Raw genomic sequence first — 19,779 nt, 5'->3', positions numbered from 1 at the left:
CGAAATCTATATTAGTTAATAAGTTATAAGAAAAATGAAAATAGCATTGAATCTTATGAGGTTAACGCGGGTTGCGTAGTGCCCCTGAAACACTGGAGTGGCCTCTTAACGTCCCCGCAATCCCCATTCGTAGCTGATTTAGATCATAGAGTTAAAAAGTATGAAAATTTAATAACCGTCACCAGGCGACGAAAAAGGCATAAACCTTTCAATAGCCGTTGGCAAGGAGAGAATAAATAAAGTACCAACAATATAAAAAAAAAGCATTGAAAGAAAAGGAAAATTTTGATCTTTAAAGCCTCCGTAACCCCCTTTGGAAGCTGATTTCCGTTAAATTCTTTCTTAGTGAACCTTTAGGGTACTCAAGGAACACTTCCTCCAAATTTAAAATCTCTGGCCCTACCGGTTTAAGCTGTTCGTTGTCTGTTAGTCAGTGTTGTAGTTTTATTAAGTAGATGGATCCAGATACTGGTTAGTTTCATACGAGCTGTGTTTTGTTGGATGAAGGCCGAGAGCGCAGGACCAATGGTCGAGCGACCCGCAGGACTCACAGTTGACGCTCAGGATGATCCTCTTGCTGACGGACGGAGGCACGTCGTTGGAGGCGATGCAGAGGTAGGCGCCCATCTGCCGGCGGTCCAGCCGCCAGAAGTGCAGCAGGCTGCCGTTGTAGCTCTCCACTGCGGGCGGAGGGAAAAACATACCTGCATGGCCACTCCCGTTTCGTCTCAACTGATCCAGGCGCATGGTCCCTGCACGTTCGTATCGACACTTTCGACAACCAGCTACTAAAATGTGCCACTGCCCCAAAAGGTTAACATCACGTCAAGTCCGTGGAAAAATCAATACTAGTTCCCTTGTTAAAAATAATTAGTAACAGAAGTATTTTAATTTTTCTTTACAAAGTCAAAATAATAATTGATGTAAAATTTACATTCCTATCTACATCTACCACAATTTGACAGTTTTACTCTATCCAATTAATGTTTACCAGAGACAGCATCTATTACCTGAAATCTTTCAACCAGATGTTTTGTCTCATTGTTTTGGCTAAACTTATTTATTCATAACTGAGATAATCTAAATGCAATAAGACATGATGTGGTGCTGACTCCATTAGGTAAATGATCAAGTTGTTTGTTGGTTATAGTATAAATACAAATATTCATACTTTCAGACTTTCAATTATTGAACTGTGCTAGTCACTAGTTTTCAACAAAATAACTTATAAGATCTGGTTATTTATGTATTAGTTTTTGAAGAAAAACCATGAAAATAACGAGATAATCACATGAGTATATTTATGAATCAATTATTTCCAATCTAGTTCCTTTATTTCACTTTCTTTATTATGTTAGTCAGGCAGACGATAAACACTGCCACTAGTTACATTTGAGTGCCTTCCAAATGCGGTTTCACCTATTTTAGGAGCTAAATAATTTAATCTGTAAGATTTAATCAATTTTAATGTGTAAGTTACTGAATAACACTTAGAAAAGACACAGTAGGTAGTTCCATCATGCAAGTAGTTTTGGAACTAAATACACTTAAAATAATGGAAAATAAAGAAACTTTTTAAAAGATTAATAGGGCATTACTAAGGTCTACCCTTATAAGAACTGTACTCACATGATGTCAATATGAGGCAGAATATGGGGAGACCACTCATAACAATCTGGCTACAATGCTGACATCACACTTTGAAAATAGCCCAATTTTTCTGTGGAATAAACAGGTTTAACCAATGACAATTTAATATTATTTGAGACTCCATGCCCTCGTGACACTGCATGGCTCTACTGCAAAAGGGATGCCTCTATAAGGTGCTCGAGGGATAATGAAAGATTTCAAAAGTTGTGAGGCAGGTCAAGAGCATTATATTTAACTAAAGAAATATTGTATAATGCTTGTTGAACTTGCCTGATATCAACCTCATCAAAGCGTTGCTGATAAAGTTCAGTTTCAGGTACATTTGTAGTTGAGAAGCGTAATATAATATAATTTATTTGAAGTTGCGTTTGTGATTTTTTTCAGTCACTTTAGAATTGGTCCTAAATGCCTACATAATTCAGAATGTAACATATTATGTAATCTATTGTCATAAATATGCAGTTATTAGGTACCGAACACTATTTTTTTTTGTTTTAATAGGTTATGATTAAGTAGTAATATCTAAACTCAAGAAATTAAAATTTTGGTTTTATGTGGTATCAGTGAAGCTAGCTTAGACAAGGGCTTAGACAAGGTCTACGGAATTTGTCAACAAGAGTGGTGGGCTAAAGCGCATTGATGGATGCATCAGTCCAAAAGGGAATCGAACAGAGAAAACAATAATCAAAACATCTTTGTTGTGTTTAAAATTTGCAGTTCTTTAAAATATAACCTACAGTTTTAATACAGTTTTTTGGTCATTCGCCATTGTAGTTTACCACTGTTTGTCATGGAAAAACAAAAATAAATAAAATAAAATTTCTAAGATAAAAAATTCACAGAAAATCAGCTGATGTCGGACAAACGGAACCAACGATGAAACTTAACAAGTACTATGCACAGCACAACGACGACAGCACGGGCAAAAAATGTTCAACATAGAAATATCATACAGCACAAAAATTACGTTGAAGGAACTTAGTCATGGAAAAAAATAATATAACATCAGTTGGCTAACAACGACGAGACATATTAAATGCAGGCAGACAACAAACCTGGAAAACGCAGCAAACATATAAACACAGCGATTAAGATAAACAAGTATTATGGACCACAGTAGGTGTATTTGGTAGGTCCTGGGACACCGGCTCACGGCTGGGGAGCCGGGGAGCCACGGCGGCCATCTTGGATTACGTCACTTCCGGCGGCCATCTTGGATTACGTCACTTCCGGCGGCCATCTTGGATTACGTCACTTCCGGCGGTCATCTTGGATTACGTCACTTCCGGCGGCCATCTTGGATTACGTCACTTCCGGCGGCCATCTTGGATTACGTCACTTCCGGCCGCCATCTTGGATTACGTCACTTCCGGCGGCCATCTTGGATTTGACTTTAACCTTTGACCCTGACAACCATTTTGTTTTCTAGAACATTCCACCTTATTATGACGTCATGTCCGCCATCTTGAAAATCCTTATTTATTATCCGATTTTAATTAAAAAAATAAAAATTAATAATTTAATTTCAATTAAATGTTACAATTATCTAGCACCACACTCCTATACATTACGTTTACATCATCGAGCGCCCCACTCTTCTACATTACGATTACATCATCGAACACCCCACTCATCCCTGTCGCAATTTTTCGTAACACCACCATCTTTAAAATAAATTTATTATAATAACAATAATCTAAACCATTATCGTCTGCTGGGGGCAGCCATCCTGGATTCCGCCATATTGATTTCATCCGATGATGTCATCACCATCCTAAAGCACCTTAGTGTATGTAAGGTCGAGTTTCAATTCTCTACCAATGTTGTCATGATCCTTATAGACCATAAAATCCACAGTCATTTCGTTGTTGTAACCACCATTTTTTCTTAAAGTCCTACCATTTATAGGTTTAAACTAAAATATATGTTATCAATACTATCGTTGTGGATGTGATAGTTAAAGAAATGATAATTTTAAAAAAACCTTTATTACTCCATCTTAGCGGACCAGAAATTTTCAGAGTCCTAACCCACAAGTAGATAAGTATCTCTTCTAAGTAGGAACATGTTTGCGTACACGTGTTTAAAGAGCTGCACGGAAGCAAATATTTTAAATGTTTGGGTATACATCCATCCCCCTCCCCTAAAATTTTTAATGACAGAAAAACCACAAGCAGCTTTAATCGTTCACGAGAATATTATGCTACAAACAAAAATACCGAATCAAATTTGTACAGTATTAGATGTTCCCCTATCTTCACGAGAGAGACCACATCCGACACATAACATTTTACGTTTCAACTTAATGTCTGATCGCTATAGTGTACATGATGCAGTTACAACACTCACCTCAGCCATTACCTACTGTCGCTACGAGCAAAGCCATTACCTACTGCCACTACGAGATGCACTTCATATCAAATGAAAATAGTATTTTTTTAAGTCGTGGCAAGAAGTCGAAGTAAATAAAATATAAAAAAAATATTTAACATATTTAATAAAAAAAACACACAATCCTTCGCACCATCTTCTCCCCCTTGTTAACAGAAGGCGTTACCGACCCTCTTCACAACGCCCCGCTCCGCAGTACTTTCCATGCTAGCATCAAATACTTTGCCCACACAACTATACAAGCACCACACAGCTCCAAAGTCGATAATTGAGGAATAAGCGCCTAATATTCCCCCTTCACAGCAGCAATATCCTCCACAGTCAGAGTGGAGGTGTTCACAGGTACATCTGAGATGTCTTCCCTGGACTCTTCGTCTTCATCGAAAGAACTTCTTCCTGGCCGCTAGCCTCCTGACAGCACGCATAGAACTCATCCTCAACAATCTTATCATAGGTGGCCCGACACATCTTACTAGCTCTGTTGATAACTACGAATGATACATCCTAAGGCTGCAATTGTTCAACTGTCCCCACCCCTCTACCCTTTCTATTGCAGTCCTGTTCGTGCGTGCCAAGCACACACGTCACTGACGCACGGCCTTTGACGTCAGCAGACCTACCCCCTCCCCCCTCACCCTGAACCATCCACACCCCAAATAGCTGCGTCATTTAGACCTGTCGCCACGCGTCCCCAGCCTCCTAATACCATTTTAAGCACCTTCGACGAACATCCCGACCTCTGGTAACTAGTGAAAAGTTTCAAACAGCACATGAATAAATACATTTTTTATTTATTTTAGACTTGCATTTATTAATATAAAAATTTACAACATTTCAAAACATTATAATTTATATGGCATCAGTAGATTTTATCCAACTGATTATCACATTTATCGAATCCTAGCCACTTCACAAACAAGGCATCATCTTTCTAATCTATCAATTTTTCTACTTAATAATCGCTTGGGTACTTGGTAGGCTGAATTTGTTCCCCATAGAATCCGCCACGTATCACCAAACCTCGTAAATCTTCCAAGTAGTAACATATCGGATGGTAATTATGTGTTTTAACAACACGGAATATTTATGTTAACCATTTATAAATACATACAAAATATTCAATTTTAGCTCTAAGTTTTATTACGCCTAGTTTATTTGCATCAAAATAAACTGTTTCCAGGAGTGAGTTATCTTTTACATTAACAGGCACCATGCCAGTTTTTCTGTATTTTCTGTAACATGTAAATCCACATAATATAACTCCCTTTTGCTGCGAACTCCCTTCACATGACTTCCTTTAGAGCAGGAATAAATCATTCATCCACCCATCCTTTATATCGGTGAAAATATGGTTTAATTATTTATTTCGAACAAGGCTACAATACTTCTTGGCTACAAAGCTACAAGCTACAAGGTTCCAATCGGCTACGTGTCTACAATACTACCAGGCTACAAGACCACGAGGCTACAAGAATACATCAAACACATAGAAAAAATCTGGGTATAAAAATACCAACTCAGCAAATTTAAAGCTTACTGTAGAGCCGAAACAGCCCTGAAATATGTATTTTATGCTTCCTACAAGACCAAGGGGTTTTGAACCATTAAATATTCAGCCCTGGCTACAGACTTGACAACAAACATTCAATGAAACGGACACACATTTGGGTAAAACAGTGAACTCAGTAGGATACGATATCTAGGATACATTAGCTAAAATACTAAAGGAAACGATAGAATCCAGCTCAAGCCGGCTACAATGCCTCCATCCACATTTGGCTCCAAATGATTTCAGTTACAATGTAGCACGTAGCCGCCACAATTGCCAGAAATACGTTATTATGACTCTCCATTTTGTTAGTCATTTATTACGAATTTTACATCTTTAAGTTAAAAGTTGTGCTACGAGAACCCAACCTCAGCTAGAAATTAGATTACAATAAATAAAACAAACTTTTTTATCCAAAGTATAATTTGGTTTTTCACTTTTATACACATGCAGACAAAACAAGTTGTTATTGTATGTAGCATACATTTCTTATTTCACGAAGTATAGAGCATAATTGTTTGGTATTGGGTAAATTTTCTTCATTTTTGCGAGACAAGTAGAAGTCTTAACCTATCTACCAATATGTTAGAATATTTCCATGTGACATAATAAATATCTTCGGCTTCTAACATCTTATGTAAATTTTCATTACTAATACTTTTAAGACCTCTAAAGTTCCGTTTTTAATACCAGCCTTAAAGTCATTAAAATTGTAATCGCCCCACCGACCATCATAAGCCTAATCTGAATAATTTAGTTTAATAAGTCGTTTCCATCATTTTGGTCTCAACACTTTATCACAGTATTCGATCTTTTGAGCTTCAAGTTCTTAATCATAGTCTTAGTTCTTGTAAGCTTCAGGTGAATAATCGCAGTCTTCGACATTTTCAGCCTTAGGCTGTTCTAAAGTGCTCTCAATTTCATGGAGGCGACTAGAACTTGGTGTAAAATTTTTTTTAATTACCCATGAAAATGCTACTTTCTTCGTTAACTTTTAATTCCAAATAATTAACAAGACCTGGGATAGTACTATTAGAATCATCATCTTCACATTTCTCGTGATCATTATAGTCGTCTAATATTTCACTTCCTTGCTTTTATAGACACACAATTCTTAACATTAATCAGCCTTGTTTAACCAGACCTCAAGGGGGGAGAGAATCATGTTACAAACGAGTGTTTCTCGGCTGTACTTAGCATATTTAACGAATGAGTAATGGATATTTTTATTCAAGTACCACCTGATTAAAATGCGGAAATTTCTTATTCGGTGTCAGGAATTGACAATACAAACGGATATCTCTCAATATATTCCAAGACCAATACAAAAAAATAAACTCAATAAAATATATATGACTCAAGAAAATCTGGAAGCACATTCCATTAAATTAATTTATTAACTCAGAACCATTCCTCTTAAAGAATACAGACGTGTCTATTACTAATGTGAACACACATTTAAACACTAATACTCCTATTTCAAACACAATTCATCATATTTCAAACACATCTCAGCATATTTCAAAACAATTATCCACACAATTCACAAAAACTGCATATTTCAAGACCAAGAACAGAAGTTTGAAAGATGTTCTTTTCTCTTCTAGAACGACTCATGATGTTACAATCATCTGGTTTTCGTCGATGCTATAGATGTTTATGCAGGCACGAGGATTCTGTTTCTCTAACAGAGGTATCTGGCGAAGTGGATTGGGAAACTCGTTGTTAGTGAAGTTGAACTTCCCCTCCAAGTCATTGTAGCACTGACTAACATGCTCAGATGCTCACCCGCATTTAACTTGACCAGAATTGCACACTAAAACATATGTGCTCATCTAAGTATTTACAGATTGACCACCGCATATTTTTCTTTGATGCAGGTAGGTATTTCGATGTAGGAGCTAGCTCGAAGTGGATCAAGCTTGTTAATGTGTAGTTGTAGTCGCCAGACAAAGACCATCCGGACCCCTTTCATAATTAGTATTCTTCCTCTTTACATATCTTAAATATGTATTCAGTAATGACATCCTCCACTTCACGAACTGCAAAGAGTGGAACATTCGTGGTTTTGAAGGCCTTCTTGTCTTCACACGTACCCATTGGCTTTTCACAATTGCACTCAAGCACGATGTAATACTTGAGTGGACCATCCTCTTCAATTTCCTCTAGAAGTTGGCTTATTAGTTTAACCTTGATAGAGTCCAAGTATGTACATGTGTCCTTGACAGAACTGGTATTATTTTCTACCACACAAGTCTTCAAGTTACCCCAGATTCCCACTTCTGCAATGATGAAGTCGTGGATGTTGGCCAAAACCCGCCTCTGTCACCAGCAATGTTCGGCTGGTGCTTGGCTTAGGTATGACTACAGGCTTAAGCGCGGCCATTCTCTGCTTCTTAGTTGATAGTGGATCAGGACCCTTGCACACTTTGGTATGTGCTTTCAACTTACCAGCCCTGGCGAACACTTTAGCATAGTTCCCACACAAATACATTTTATGGCTAGGTTTGAGACCGCAAGCCGTCTTCTCATGATGTGTGACATGGCTGGAGTTTTCGAAGGTTTTGAAGCAGAAGCTACACCAGGTGACTGAAGTCGTGAGGGCAGCACCAGTACATGTTGTAAGATATTACCACAATTTATCACTGCGAGCAACCATCTTTCCACACAGATGACACTGCTTGAGGTCATGCTGCTGGTTGTCAGCACACTGACGTTCATAACGGTAGCAGATATTAGCTGCCGTATAGGTAGTAGGGAAGAAACGTCATTTCTGCATGGTTGATGTCATCACAACAATCGGTAGTCTGTGCTCAATGCACGGAACACACGAAGGAAGCCCGACGTACGGAGAACTATAACAGAAGTCTTAAGAAAACAATGTAGCTACCCATTACATGAAAATGTTTGCTTAAATAACTTCAAACCTACAAACTACAGCTTCAACAAACCAATCCTTAAGTTAGCAATTCCTTACCCCGAAAAAATCTAAAAATCACTAAAATGTTAAAGTACTGTAACTGACAAGTTACACAGAAGTAGTCAAAAAATATTCAAAGTCCTGGTAACTGGTAACTTTTACAAATTTTTAAGTACAGAGAAGCATTTAGCTGAAAAATATTCAAAGTCCACACAACCCCCTCTCCACACAAAGGTTTAAGTACAGTGAAGCATTACCTGAAAATATTCAAAGCCCTATATAGTTACATTTTCAAACAAAATATTAAGTACACAGCAGCATTTAGCTCGAAAATATTCAAAGTCCACACAACTCCCTCTCCACAAATGTTTAAGTACAGAGAAGCATTAAACTGAAAAATTTTCAAAAGCCCGCACAGCCACCTTTTCACACAATAGTTTTAAGTACACAGAAGCAGCTAGCAGAAAAAAATTTTCAAAGTTCTGATAGCTAACAAAATTATTTAAAAGATCATATAGATAGCTATCTAAAAAAGGAAATAAAATGAATACACAGCCTCAAATCCACTCATTTACACGAAATTCCAAAATTTAACCCACAAACTACAACTAATCATACTACCCCTCAATATAACAAAGAAGCCCCTTGCTTGAAACCAATCAAACATAAAAATTGTTACAATTTTAGCACAAAACGTAGCTCATGTGCAGGTTTTCATAACTCCTGAGTTCCGGTAGGTATGTGATGTGTGCAGGGGTATGGGGTAAAAACATGTAGCAACCATGCAACAAGTATGATTAACCTCTATAGCTTGGACCAAGTACAACCCTTTTTGGCTTTGCCAATTAGAGATGAGGTCGCTAGGTACTTTCGCAATCATGACTCATCTCTCAAAAATGTCTGAGAGCCTGAGCTATCCACAACAGTCTCAAGCAATTCACGGCATCGTGGACCCATGAATCCGTCAACACACAACCATTATCTACACACACAGTTAAACTTCTACATGGCAATACTTGACATGGTAAATGTTATAGTTGTGAAAGGAAATAGTTAGAAACATTGAAATCCAATACTTTTTTTGGATTCAGAACACACACATACATGTGTGAAACTAAGCATGGGACTTGAGCGAAAACACTAGTTGCTCACGAAACATTTTGTGTAAATAACTTCATACCTACAAACCCACATTAAATCCATAATTCATAGTGATAAATTATCAAACCAACCCACAACACCATCAAATTAATCCGCACATTAGCATATTGCAGCTACCCCCACAACTCTTTGAATTCAATCTAACATAAAAATCACTCAAATACCACCAATGTAAAAATTATAAGTCGAAAAATTATGCATGAGTTCAAGTATGGAGGTGATCTCATCCATATCAGTACAGGCTCCTACACAAAAAGAAACAATTAAATGTATCACCCCGGCCACCAAATCATTTAGACCATCCCAAGACACATATAATATCTCTTATGCTGCCATTATTCTGAAAATCACAAGATTCTTTGTTTTTAACACCAGCTACATGGTCATTATCCTCATCATCTTCTCTGATATCATCGACACAGTCATCATCATGATCAACATAATCATCCAGATTACTGTCATATTTCGTAATCTTAGGCGTCGAAGCTTCTTCTTTGTATTGAAACATTCTTTATAAGTGTCCATCAATTCTCCAAGTTCAAAGGCTCCGGAGAAATGGGCTGAAACATATTCTCACTATTCACAATAATGATACTTCCACCATCTTCGGTCTTCCTTAAAACCTTCAACATCCGTAATTTAAAGTTCTTTGTCGAGATCAGAAGAGCTACGAACATTCATCCCAAGGAATAACATTCATCAGTGAGCATAACTTTACAAGTCTTACAATGTCTTTTTAAGCTCTCTTAGAACAAAATACCTGTCACACCGATCAAAACTTAACATTTTATATAGTTAGTTTTTGACATCATTCCTTCTCAGTGTAAAACCCCTGTCACAATAACAACACCAGTGACCTTTTCATGACGTTAATAGCACCGATCCAGAATCCATATTAGTTTCTACGACAAATGTCAGAAGCAACCTGAAAGTTAAACGCAAACACAAAACTTAAATAGAACATTAAAATAAACTATCAGCGAGAGTTAATTCCGTATTTTAAATAATACATGGTTAAGTAGTTCCGCTTGTCACCAACATATTTTGCAACATGCCGATTTAAAGTAACTAATTATTTATTTCTAATGAAGTAAACCTTATACAAAGTACATAATATAAGTTAAGTAAACATAAATGTTACCCACATATGACTACAAATGTAGTAATTCGGCAGCAAATGTAACCAATTTTCTCCATCTGTCTACAAATGTAACCCTGTAGCCTATGTATTCCGATCTTCAACCCACTTCGTTTCAGAGTATGATGGGTGCATTCATACTGTTTATAAAGCTATGTTATTATGTAGCATGCAGGATGTATACTTGGTGTTCTCAAGAGAAGTAAGGATTCGATAGGTCTCAAGGGAAAGAAAATCAAATTTGTGTTATCCTCGTAACAAGCTACCTTTTGCTTATATGTAACAAAATAGTGAATTTTAATCAAGTGTCATCGTTATTTTCATTTGTTTAAACTAACTGAAATTCTCAGCACATAACCAGTCACATGTAGAAATAATCTGACTATGGTGGATTATTACCACAGAATTCGCTGAAAAATGCTATGTGAGAATCAATTTTATTTCTAAATAAGGTCACATTCGCCAGTTCTAAGAGTGAACATTATGGAGGATGTATACTTGGTGTTCGCAAGAGAAGTAAGGATTCGATAGGTATCAAGAGAAAATCATCAAATTCTTGTCAGGTAAAAAAGCATAAGCACACAAAAAAAAATTCTGACACAGTAAAGTTGAAGCAAACTTAGAAATACATCGAAATTTCACGTGAAAAAATAGGAGCACTCAGAGAAAACCACCAGGGAGAAGATTTAATCCTGCTTAAACAGAGTTCACAAGCTGACTTGTGCTAGAACTCTCATGTTGCTTAAGCAAAGAGTTCACAAGTTGACTTGTGCTAGAACTCTCATGTTGCTTAAGCAAAGAGTTCACAAGATGACTTGTGCCAGAACTCTCATGTTGCTTAAATAAAGAGTTCACAAGATGACTTGTGCCAGAATTCTCATGTTGCTTAAGCAAAGAGTTCACAAGTTGACTTGTGCCAGAATTCTCATGTTGCTTAAGCAAAGAGTTCACAAGTTGACTTGTGCCAGAACTCTCATGTTGCTTAAGCAAAGAGTTCACAAGTTGACTTGTGCTAGAACTCTCATGTTGCTTAAGCAAAGAGTTCACAAGTTGACTTGTGCTAGAACTCTCATGTTGCTTAAACAAAGAGTTCACAAGATGACTTGTGCCAGAACTCTCATGTTGCTTAAGCAAAGAGTTCACAAGTTGACTTGTGCTAGAACTCTCATGTTGCTTAAGCAAAGAGTTCACAAGTTGACTTGTGCTAGAACTCTTTATTTAAGCAGGATTAAATCTTCTCCCTGGTGGTTTTCTCTGAGTGCTCCTATTTTTTCACGTGAAATTTCGATGTATTTCTAAGTTTGCTTCAACTTTACTGTGTCAGAATTTTTTTTTTGTGTGCTTATGCTTTTTTACCTGACAAGAATTTGATGATTTTCTCTTGATACCTATCGAATCCTTACTTCTCTTGCGAACACCAAGTATACATCCTCCATAATGTTCACTCTTAGAACTGGCGAATGTGACCTTATTTAGAAATAAAATTGATTCTCACATAGCATTTTTCAGCGAATTCTGTGGTAATAATCCACCATAGTCAGATTATTTCTACATGTGACTGGTTATGTGCTGAGAATTTCAGTTAGTTTAAACAAATGAAAATAACGATGACACTTGATTAAAATTCACTATTTTGTTACATATAAGCAAAAGGTAGCTTGTTACGAGGATAACACAAATTTGATTTTCTTTCCCTTGAGACCTATCGAATCCTTACTTCTCTTGAGAACACCAAGTATACATCCTGCATGCTACATAATAACATAGCTTTATAAACAGTATGAATGCACCCATCATACTCTGAAACGAAGTGGGTTGAAGATCGGAATACATAGGCTACAGGGTTACATTTGTAGACAGATGGAGAAAATTGGTTACATTTGCTGCCGAATTACTACATTTGTAGTCATATGTGGGTAACATTTATGTTTACTTAACTTATATTATGTACTTTGTATAAGGTTTACTTCATTAGAAATAAATAATTAGTTACTTTAAATCGGCATGTTGCAAAATATGTTGGTGACAAGCGGAACTACTTAACCATGTATTATTTAAAATACGGAATTAACTCTCGCTGATAGTTTATTTTAATGTTCTATTTACGTTTTGTGTTTGCGTTTAACTTTCAGGTTGCTTCTGACATTTGTCGTAGAAACTAATATGGATTCTGGATCGGTGCTATTAACGTCATGAAAAGGTCACTGGTGTTGTTATTGTGACAGGGGTTTTACACTGAGAAGGAATGATGTCAAAAACTAACTATATAAAATGTTAAGTTTTGATCGGTGTGACAGGTATTTTGTTCTAAGAGAGCTTAAAAAGACATTTTAAGACTTGTAAAGTTATGCTCACTGATGAATGTTATTCCTTGGGATGAATGTTCGTAGCTCTTCTGATCTCGACAAAGAACTTTAAATTACGGATGTTGAAGGTTTAAGGAAGACCGAAGATGGTGGAAGTATCATTATTGTGAATAGTGAGAATATGTTTCAGCCCATTTCTCCGGAGCCTTTGAACTTGGAGAATTGATGGACACTTATAAAGAATGTTTCAATACAAAGAAGAAGCTTCGACGCCTAAGATTACGAAATATGACAGTAATCTGGATGATTATGTTGATCATGATGATGACTGTGTCGATGATATCAGAGAAGATGATGAGGATAATGACCATGTAGCTGGTGTTAAAAACAAAGAATCTTGTGATTTTCAGAATAATGGCAGCATAAGAGATATTATATGTGTCTTGGGATGGTCTAAATGATTTGGTGGCCGGGGTGATACATTTAATTGTTTCTTTTTGTGTAGGAGCCTGTACTGATATGGATGAGATCACCTCCATACTTGAACTCATGCATAATTTTTCGACTTATAATTTTTACATTGGTGGTATTTGAGTGATTTTTATGTTAGATTGAATTCAAAGAGTTGTGGGGGTAGCTGCAATATGCTAATGTGCGGATTAATTTGATGGTGTTGTGGGTAGGTTTGATAATTTATCACTATGAATTATGGATTTAATGTGGGTTTGTAGGTATGAAGTTATTTACACAAAATGTTTCGTGAGCAACTAGTGTTTTCGCTCAAGTCCCATGCTTAGTTTCACACATGTATGTGTGTGTTCTGAATCCAAAAAAAGTATTGGATTTCAATGTTTCTAACTATTTCCTTTCACAACTATAACATTTACCATGTCAAGTATTGCCATGTAGAAGTTTAACTGTGTGTGTAGATAATGGTTGTGTGTTGACGGATTCATGGGTCCACGATGCCGTGAATTGCTTGAGACTGTTGTGGATAGCTCAGGCTCTCAGACATTTTTGAGAGATGAGTCATGATTGCGAAAGTACCTAGCGACCTCATCTCTAATTGGCAAAGCCAAAAGTGGTTGTACTTGGTCCAAGCTATAGAGGTTAATCATACTTGTTGCATGGTTGCTACATGTTTTTACCCCATACCCCTGCACACATCACATACCTACCGGAACTCAGGAGTTATGAAAACCTGCACATGAGCTACGTTTTGTGCTAAAATTGTAACAATTTTTATGTTTGATTGGTTTCAAGCAAGGGGCTTCTTTGTTATATTGAGGGGTAGTATGATTAGTTGTAGTTTGTGGGTTAAATTTTGGAATTTCGTGTAAATGAGTGGATTTGAGGCTGTGTATTCATTTTATTTCCTTTTTTAGATAGCTATCTATATGATCTTTTAAATAATTTTGTTAGCTATCAGAACTTTGAAAAATTTTTTCTGCTAGCTTCTTCTGTGTACTTAAAACTATTGTGTGAAAAGGTGGCTGTGCGGGCTTTTGAAAATTTTTCAGTTTAATGCTTCTCTGTACTTAAACATTTGTGTGGAGAGGGAGTTGTGTGGACTTTGAATATTTTCGAGCTAAATTCTGCTGTGTACTTAATATTTTGTTTGAAAATGTAACTATATAGGGCTTTGAATATTTTCAGGTAATGCTTCACTGTACTTAAACCTTTGTGTGGAGAGGGGGTTGTGTGGACTTTGAATATTTTTCAGCTAAATGCTTCTCTGTACTTAAAAATTTGTAAAAGTTACCATTTACCAGGACTTTGAATATTTTTTGACTACTTCTGTGTAACTTGTCAGTTACAGTACTTTAACATTTTAGTGATTTTTAGATTTTTTCGGGGTAAGGAATTGCTAACTTAAGGATTGGTTTGTTGAAGCTGTAGTTTGTAGGTTTGAAGTTATTTAAGCAAACATTTTCATGTAATGGGTAGCTACATTGTTTTCTTAAGACTTCTGTTATAGTTCTCCGTACGTCGGGCTTCCTTCGTGTGTTCCGTGCATTGAGCACAGACTACCGATTGTTGTGATGACATCAACCATGCAGAAATGACGTTTCTTCCCTACTACCTATACGGCAGCTAATATCTGCTACCGTTATGAACGTCAGTGTGCTGACAACCAGCAGCATGACCTCAAGCAGTGTCATCTGTGTGGAAAGATGGTTGCTCGCAGTGATAAATTGTGGTAATATCTTACAACATGTACTGGTGCTGCCCTCACGACTTCAGTCACCTGGTGTAGCTTCTGCTTCAAAACCTTCGAAAACTCCAGCCATGTCACACATCATGAGAAGACGGCTTGCGGTCTCAAACCTAGCCATAAAATGTATTTGTGTGGGAACTATGCTAAAGTGTTCGCCAGGGCTGGTAAGTTGAAAGCACATACCAAAGTGTGCAAGGGTCCTGATCCACTATCAACTAAGAAGCAGAGAATGGCCGCGCTTAAGCCTGTAGTCATACCTAAGCCAAGCACCAGCCGAACATTGCTGGTGACAGAGGCGGGTTTTGGCCAACATCCACGACTTCATCATTGCAGAAGTGGGAATCTGGGGTAACTTGAAGACTTGTGTGGTAGAAAATAATACCAGTTCTGTCAAGGACACATGTACATACTTGGACTCTATCAAGGTTAAACTAATAAGCCAACTTCTAGAGGAAATTGAAGAGGATGGTCCACTCAAGTATTACATCGTGCTTGAGTGCAATTGTGAAAAGCCAATGGGTACGTGTGAAGACAAGAAGGCCTTCAAAACCACGAATGTTCCACTCTTTGCAGTTCGTGAAGTGGAGGATGTCATTACTGAATACATATTTAAGATATGTAAAGAGGAAGAATACTAATTATGAAAGGGGTCCGGATGGTCTTTGTCTGGCGACTACAACTACACATTAACAAGCTTGATCCACTTCGAGCTAGCTCCTACATCGAAATACCTACCTGCATCAAAGAAAAATATGCGGTGGTCAATCTGTAAATACTTAGATGAGCACATATGTTTTAGTGTGCAATTCTGGTCAAGTTAAATGCGGGTGAGCATCTGAGCATGTTAGTCAGTGCTACAATGACTTGGAGGGGAAGTTCAACTTCACTAACAACGAGTTTCCCAATCCACTTCGCCAGATACCTCTGTTAGAGAAACAGAATCCTCGTGCCTGCATAAACATCTATAGCATCGACGAAAACCAGATGATTGTAACATCATGAGTCGTTCTAGAAGAGAAAAGAACATCTTTCAAACTTCTGTTCTTGGTCTTGAAATATGCAGTTTTTGTGAATTGTGTGGATAATTGTTTTGAAATATGCTGAGATGTGTTTGAAATATGATGAATTGTGTTTGAAATAGGAGTATTAGTGTTTAAATGTGTGTTCACATTAGTAATAGACACGTCTGTATTCTTTAAGAGGAATGGTTCTGAGTTAATAAATTAATTTAATGGAATGTGCTTCCAGATTTTCTTGAGTCATATATATTTTATTGAGTTTATTTTTTTGTATTGGTCTTGGAATATATTGAGAGATATCCGTTTGTATTGTCAATTCCTGACACCGAATAAGAAATTTCCGCATTTTAATCAGGTGGTACTTGAATAAAAATATCCATTACTCATTCGTTAAATATGCTAAGTACAGCCGAGAAACACTCGTTTATAACATGATTCTCTCCCCCCTTGAGGTCTGGTTAAACAAGGCTGATTAATGTTAAGAATTGTGTGTCTATAAAAGCAAGGAAGTGAAATATTAGACGACTATAATGATCACGAGAAATGTGAAGATGATGATTCTAATAGTACTATCCCAGGTCTTGTTAATTATTTGGAATTAAAAGTTAACGAAGAAAGTAGCATTTTCATGGGTAATTAAAAAAAATTTTACACCAAGTTCTAGTCGCCTCCATGAAATTGAGAGCACTTTAGAACAGCCTAAGGCTGAAAATGTCGAAGACTGCGATTATTCACCTGAAGCTTACAAGAACTAAGACTATGATTAAGAACTTGAAGCTCAAAAGATCGAATACTGTGATAAAGTGTTGAGACCAAAATGATGGAAACGACTTATTAAACTAAATTATTCAGATTAGGCTTATGATGGTCGGTGGGGCGATTACAATTTTAATGACTTTAAGGCTGGTATTAAAAACGGAACTTTAGAGGTCTTAAAAGTATTAGTAATGAAAATTTACATAAGATGTTAGAAGCCGAAGATATTTATTATGTCACATGGAAATATTCTAACATATTGGTAGATAGGTTAAGACTTCTACTTGTCTCGCAAAAATGAAGAAAATTTACCCAATACCAAACAATTATGCTCTATACTTCGTGAAATAAGAAATGTATGCTACATACAATAACAACTTGTTTTGTCTGCATGTGTATAAAAGTGAAAAACCAAATTATACTTTGGATAAAAAAGTTTGTTTTATTTATTGTAATCTAATTTCTAGCTGAGGTTGGGTTCTCGTAGCACAACTTTTAACTTAAAGATGTAAAATTCGTAATAAATGACTAACAAAATGGAGAGTCATAATAACGTATTTCTGGCAATTGTGGCGGCTACGTGCTACATTGTAACTGAAATCATTTGGAGCCAAATGTGGATGGAGGCATTGTAGCCGGCTTGAGCTGGATTCTATCGTTTCCTTTAGTATTTTAGCTAATGTATCCTAGATATCGTATCCTACTGAGTTCACTGTTTTACCCAAATGTGTGTCCGTTTCATTGAATGTTTGTTGTCAAGTCTGTAGCCAGGGCTGAATATTTAATGGTTCAAAACCCCTTGGTCTTGTAGGAAGCATAAAATACATATTTCAGGGCTGTTTCGGCTCTACAGTAAGCTTTAAATTTGCTGAGTTGGTATTTTTATACCCAGATTTTTTCTATGTGTTTGATGTATTCTTGTAGCCTCGTGGTCTTGTAGCCTGGTAGTATTGTAGACACGTAGCCGATTGGAACCTTGTAGCTTGTAGCTTTGTAGCCAAGAAGTATTGTAGCCTTGTTCGAAATAAATAATTAAACCATATTTTCACCGATATAAAGGATGGGTGGATGAATGATTTATTCCTGCTCTAAAGGAAGTCATGTGAAGGGAGTTCGCAGCAAAAGGGAGTTATATTATGTGGATTTACATGTTACAGAAAATACAGAAAAACTGGCATGGTGCCTGTTAATGTAAAAGATAACTCACTCCTGGAAACAGTTTATTTTGATGCAAATAAACTAGGCGTAATAAAACGTAGAGCTAAAATTGAATATTTTGTATGTATTTATAAATGGTTAACATAAATATTCCGTGTTGTTAAAACACATAATTACCATCCGATATGTTACTACTTGGAAGATTTACGAGGTTTGGTGATACGTGGCGGATTCTATGGGGAACAAATTCAGCCTACCAAGTACCCAAGCGATTATTAAGTAGAAAAATTGATAGATTAGAAAGATGATGCCTTGTTTGTGAAGTGGCTAGGATTCGATAAATGTGATAATCAGTTGGATAAAATCTACTGATGCCATATAAATTATAATGTTTTGAAATGTTGTAAATTTTTATATTAATAAATGCAAGTCTAAAATAAATAAAAAATGTATTTATTCATGTGCTGTTTGAAACTTTTCACTAGTTACCAGAGGTCGGGATGTTCGTCGAAGGTGCTTAAAATGGTATTAGGAGGCTGGGGACGCGTGGCGACAGGTCTAAATGACGCAGCTATTTGGGGTGTGGATGGTTCAGGGTGAAGGGGGAGGGGGTAGGTCTGCTGACGTCAAAGGCCGTGCGTCAGTGACGTGTGTGCTTGGCACGCACGAACAGGACTGCAATAGAAAGGGTAGAGGGGTGGGGACAGTTGAACAATTGCAGCCTTAGGATGTATCATTCGTAGTTATCAACAGAGCTAGTAAGATGTGTCGGGCCACCTATGATAAGATTGTTGAGGATATGTTCTATGCGTGCTGTCAGGAGGCTAGCGGCCAGGAAGAAGTTCTTGCGATGAAGACGAAGAGTCCAGGGAAGACATCTCAGATGTACCTGTGAACACCTCCACTCTGACTGTGGAGGATATTGCTGCTGTGAAGGGGGAATATTAGGCGCTTATTCCTCAATTATCGACTTTGGAGCTGTGTGGTGCTTGTATAGTTGTGTGGGCAAAGTATTTGATGCTAGCATGGAAAGTACTGCGGAGCGGGGCGTTGTGAAGAGGGTCGGTAACGCCTTCTGTTAACAAGGGGGAGAAGATGGTGCGAAGGATTGTGTGTTTTTTTTATTAAATATGTTAAATATTTTTTTTATATTTTATTTACTTCGACTTCTTGCCACGACTTAAAAAAATACTATTTTCATTTGATATGAAGTGCATCTCGTAGTGGCAGTAGGTAATGGCTTTGCTCGTAGCGACAGTAGGTAATGGCTGAGGTGAGTGTTGTAACTGCATCATGTACACTATAGCGATCAGACATTAAGTTGAAACGTAAAATGTTATGTGTCGGATGTGGTCTCTCTCGTGAAGATAGGGGAACATCTAATACTGTACAAATTTGATTCGGTATTTTTGTTTGTAGCATAATATTCTCGTGAACGATTAAAGCTGCTTGTGGTTTTTCTGTCATTAAAAATTTTAGGGGAGGGGGATGGATGTATACCCAAACATTTAAA

General features: G+C 37.0%; 1 protein-coding gene across 1 annotated transcript in view; it reads right to left on the bottom strand.

Annotated features, from left to right (window-relative positions):
- Positions 1-19,779, bottom strand: part of LOC134528643 (lachesin-like) — a 103,961-nt gene that overhangs the window by 13,848 nt on the left and 70,334 nt on the right. The window contains exon 5 of the mRNA XM_063362440.1: positions 552-680. Within this exon, the coding sequence (XP_063218510.1) occupies positions 552-680 (129 nt within the window). The remainder of the gene's footprint in view (positions 1-551; positions 681-19,779) is intronic.

This window comes from Bacillus rossius, chromosome 1 (assembly GCF_032445375.1).
Source record: "Bacillus rossius redtenbacheri isolate Brsri chromosome 1, Brsri_v3, whole genome shotgun sequence".
In the NCBI taxonomy this organism is placed as follows: Eukaryota; Metazoa; Arthropoda; class Insecta; order Phasmatodea; family Bacillidae; genus Bacillus; species Bacillus rossius.
Note: the sequence above shows the minus strand (reverse complement) of the source record. Positions and strands in the feature narration are given on the sequence as shown.